The 5,000-nt window shown below is 52.3% G+C and overlaps 1 protein-coding gene across 3 annotated transcripts in view; it reads right to left on the bottom strand.

The window, feature by feature from the left end:
* Positions 1–2,257: 2,257 nt before the first annotated feature.
* Positions 2,258–5,000, bottom strand: part of LOC106592746 (tumor necrosis factor ligand superfamily member 14) — an 8,046-nt gene continuing 5,303 nt past the window's right edge. For all 3 annotated transcript variants that reach the window (XM_045709899.2, XM_045709900.2, XM_045709901.2), the window contains 3 exons: positions 4,641–4,721; positions 4,111–4,348; positions 2,258–3,547 (listed from right to left, as the gene is read on the bottom strand). In XM_045709899.2, coding sequence (XP_045565855.2) covers positions 3,367–3,547; positions 4,111–4,348; positions 4,641–4,721 — 500 coding nt within the window. In that variant the 3' untranslated portion in view covers positions 2,258–3,366. The remainder of the gene's footprint in view (positions 3,548–4,110; positions 4,349–4,640; positions 4,722–5,000) is intronic.

Genomic DNA, 5,000 nt, shown 5'->3' with positions numbered 1-5,000 from the left:
AAACAATTTAAAGGCAATGCTACCAAATACTAATTGAGTGTATGTGGACATCTGACCCACTGGGAATGTGATGAAAGAAATAAAAGCTGAAATAAACCATTCTCTCTACTATTATTCTGACATTTCACATTCTTAAAATAATGTGGTGATCCTAACTGACCAAAGACAGGGGATTTTTACTAGGATTAAATGTCAGGAATTTTAAAGTTTAAATGTATTTGGCTAAGGTGTATGTAAACTTCCGACTTCAACTGTGTGTATATATATATATATATATATATAAACATAGAACCATATATTGTAACGATCGTCGTGCAGGAAGGAAGAAGTGGACCAAGGCGCAGCTGGGAGCGAACTCATGTTATTTATTACAGACTGAAATAACACGGTCAAAACAGAATAAACGTATCGCTACTGCTCCAACAGAAAGAGACAACAACCCACAAACATCGTGGGGGGAAAAGGAACTTAAATATGATTCCCCAATCAGAGGCAACTAGTGACAGCTGTCTCTGATTGGGAATCGACAGAACCCAACATAGAAATACGCCCCAAAGCAAGGCTATACCAAAAACATAGAAAATAAACTAGAGAAATGCCACACCCTGACCAAAATAGAAGAGTTCACCTGGTCAGGGCGTGACAGTACCCCCCCCCTCCAACGGTGCGTACTCCCGGCGCACCAACCTAAAGTCTATTAGGGGGGGGACCCGGGTGGGCGCCTCACCCTCGGTGGAGGCTCTGGCCCCGGGCGTGTTTCTCCCCCTGCCTCCACCCTAGCCCTACCCCTCTGGCCCGGACTGGACCACGGTGGAGCGGCATGCTCAGGCTCCGGAGCGGAGCCGCCGACCGGAACAGGACTGGTCACCGGTGGACCGGACACAGGCCGTGCCGGACTGTGGACACGCGCCGTGGGCCTGGTGCGGGGAACAGGGACGGGCCGGACAGGACCGGGGACACGCACCACCAACCTGGTGCGGGGAGCAGGGACGGGCCGGACTGGACCGGGGACGCGCACCACTGGCTTGGTGCGGGGAGCAGGGACGGGCCGGACAGGACTGGGGACACGCACCACTAACCTGGTGCGGGGAGCAGGGACGGGCCGGACTGGACTGGGGGCACACACCACTGGCTTGGTGCGGGGAGCAGGGACGGGCCGGACTGGACTGGGGACGCGCACCACTAACCTGGTGCGGGGAGCAGGGACGGGCCGGACAGGACTGGGGACACGCACCACTAACCTGGTGCGGGGAGCAGGGACGGGCCGGACAGGACTGGGGACACGCACCACTAACCTGGTGCGGGGAGCAGGGACGGGCCGGACAGGACTGGGGACACGCACCACTAACCTGGTGCGGGGAGCAGGGACGGGCCGGACAGGACTGGGGACACGCACCACTAACCTGGTGCGGGGAGCAGGGACGGGCCGGACAGGACTGGGGACACGCACCACTAACCTGGTGCGGGGAGCAGGGACGGGCCGGACTGGACTGGGGCCGCACACCGGCGACACAGTGCGCATAAGCGGCGCCGGATATCCTGGACCGAGGAGGCGCACTGGAGGTCTGGAGTGCACAGCTGACATCACCCGTTCTGGCTCAACACCCACCTTAGCCTGGCAAGTGTGGAGCGCTGGCACAGAACGCACTGGGCTGTGTAGCCGTACCGGAGACACAGTGCGCGTCCTCGGCGCAGGATACATCGGACCGAGAAGGGGCACCGGAGGCCAGGAGCGCTGAGCCGGCACAACACGTCCTCGCTGAACACTCCCCCTAGCCCGGCAAATGTGGGGCGCTGGCACAGAGCGCACTGGGTTGTGCAGGCGCACTGGCGATACCGTGCGCACCTCTGCCACCCAAGGCTCTTCCTCCACGCTGTCCCTACGCAGGTCCTCCAGGACCTGCCACATCTCTGCCTCCTCCTTCGCCGTTATCCCCCACGAGAGCAGTGGTCTGGGCTCTTCCTCTGCCCTTCCGGACCACCCCATTAGCCCCCCCAAAAAATTATCTTGGGGGTGTCTTCCGGGCCTCCTCGACCGCCGCCTGCGACTCCTTCCACCGGCTGGCATCACCTCCTCGACCTGGGAATCCTTCCGCCAGGGTCCTTTCCCCGACATGATCTCCTCCCAGGTCCAGAACTCCTTTCCCTCGCGAGCCCATCTCTCGCGCTCCTTTTCCTCCCGCTGCTTGGTCCTGGTTTGGTGTGTTGTTCTGTAACGATCGTCGTGCAGGAAGGAAGAAGTGGACCAAGGCGCAGCTGGGAGCGAACTCATGTTATTTATTACAGACTGAAATAACACGGTCAAACCAGAGAATAAACGTATCGCTACTGATCCAACAAAAAGAGACAACAACCCACAAACATCGTGGGGGGGAAAAGGAACTTAAATATGATTCCCCAATCAGAGGCAACTAGTGACAGCTGTCTCTGATTGGGAATCGACAGAACCCAACATAGAAATACGCCCCAAAGCAAGGCTATACCAAAAACATAGAAAATAAACTATAGAAATGCCACACCCTGACCAAAATAGAAGAGTTCACCTGGTCAGGGCGTGACATATATATGAACGTAGAACCGTATATATATAAACATTGAGCCATATATAAACATAGAGCCATATATAAACATAGAACCATATATATGTAAACATAGAGCCATATATATAAACATAGAACTATCTATAAACAAGACAGGGATTCAATCCTATGCTATGATACAGTTTTACTTGAATTTAAATGTCCAGCATCCAATAGCAACAAAGCCAGGATTCAATCCAATGCAAGGTATAAAAGAGCCCATTAGCTTTATGTTTCTCTGTCCTGGGTGCTGTTGTTTGTAGCACTAGCCCAGTGTTTCTCAGTCCTGGTCGTGGGTGCTGTTGTTTGTAGCACTAGCCCAGTGTTTCTCAGTCCTGGTCGTGGGTGCTGTTGTTTGTAGCACTAGCCCAGTGTTTCTCAGTCCTGGTCGTGGGTGCTGTTGTTTGTAGCACTAGCCCAGTGTTTCTCAGTCCAGGTCGTGGGTGCTGTTGTTTGTAGTACTCCCACAGTTCATTCAAGTAATCAACTCCTCAGCAGGTTTTTGCACCCCTTTGGGTCCCCAGGACCAGGATTGAGAAACAGTACACTAGACAGCCGACAATGGATTTTTAAAGGAATTTTCCCCGCCATTTGCCGAGATGGCATTCACGGTAATAGCTGCAGATGTTGTCTCAAGATTAAAATACCTTTATAAAAACAATAGTCTGTTTTCTAGTGTGATTCTCTATAACACACCTTGGTTAGAATCTATACATTGAAATAATATAACTGACCCACAAATCTGATTGACAAATGTACGTGTGTGTGTGTCAATACACACCGTCTCCTAAATCATGAATGCCCCCATGAAATTATCTTCAGCTCCAAGTCTCAGGAGCGTCCCGTTGTCCACGGTTACATAGATGATGTCTCCAGCCAACAGACGGAAGACTCCGCCCAGGTAGCTGTTCAGAAGATTCTGATGAGAAATCTTATTTGGTCTGGAATCCTGGGAAGTACAATGGAACCTAACGGAGAGACAGGCAGACACTTAGACTGCATCCCAAAATGATGCCCCAGGACCACCACCTCACACACACTCACTGACCTGTTAGATTTCATCATCACATTCCCCCCTCCCCCTCCCAGGACCACCACCTCACACACACTCACTGACCTGTTAGATTTCATCATCACATTCCCCCCTCCCCCTCCCAGGACCACCACCTCACACACACTCACTGACCTGTTAGATTTCATCATCACATTCCCCCCTCCCCCTCCCAGGACCACCACCTCACACACACTCACTGACCTGTTAGATTTCATCATCACATTCCCCCCTCCCCCTCCCAGGACCACCACCTCACACACACTCACTGACCTGTTAGATTTCATCATCACATTCCCCCCTCCCCCTCCCAGGACCACCACCTCACACACACTCACTGACCTGTTAGATTTCATCATCACATTCCCCCCTCCCCCTCCCAGGACCACCACCTCACACACACTCACTGACCTGTTAGATTTCATCATCACATTCCCCCCTCCCCCTCCCAGGACCACCACCTCACACACACTCACTGACCTGTTAGATTTCATCAACACAAGTGGTTTGTTTTTGTAACCCTCGGTGATCCTCATCACCTTGTGTTTGAACAGAAAGCAGTCTTCAACGAAGTGCACTTTGGAGTAGACATAGTAGTGTCCTTTCCTCTGTGCTACCAGGTGGCCATCTTTGTAGTCCATCTGATCTGTGAAGGCAGACAGACCCTTGTCTGATTCCCACAGAACGACACTATCCTCACCCACTGACAGGGGGGAGCCTGGGAGACGGAGGGGGGAGGGGAGCGAGGGGGCGGAGTGAGGGAGAGTAAGGGGAGGGGAGAGAGAGACGGGGGAATGGGGTAGAGAAAGATATGGGGCAGAGGGGGAGTTAAGAGAGCAGATATCAATGGTTAAGTGTGTGTGTGTGTGTGTGTGTGTGTGTGTGTGTGTGTGTGTGTGTGTGTGTGTGTGTGTGTGTGTGTGTGTGTGTGTGTGTGTGTGTGTGTGTGTGTGTGTGTGTGTGTGTGTGTGTGTGTGTGTGTGTGTGTGTGTTGAGAAGCTGTACTGTACCTATCAAGTGTGCTGAGGGTTTCCGTTGGATCTCAGGTGGGCTTGTCCTCGTCGTAGGCTCGACTAAAATCTCATTGGTCTCTGTCAGGGGACAATAAATTATTTCATGAGAGAGAGAGAGAGAGAGAGAGAAGAGAGAGAGAGAGAGAGAGAGAGAAAGAGAAAGAAAAAGAGAAAGAGAGAGAGATCAACTTTCAGAAAACCAAAGTTGTGATTTTCCAGAAAAGGGCCAGGAATCAGAGAAGCAGACACTCCTTCACTGTGGTTGAACATACATGGTACTGGGACTAACAGTCTGGCAGTATATCCACGAATACAACTACCTGGGACTAACAGTCTGGCAGTATATCCACGAATACA

Source organism: Salmo salar, chromosome 02 (genome assembly GCF_965601325.2).
Source record: "Salmo salar chromosome 02, fSalSal1, whole genome shotgun sequence".
Classification (NCBI taxonomy): Eukaryota; Metazoa; Chordata; class Actinopteri; order Salmoniformes; family Salmonidae; genus Salmo; species Salmo salar.
The sequence above is the reverse complement of the archived record's forward strand: the minus strand, read 5'-3'. Positions and strand labels throughout refer to the sequence as shown.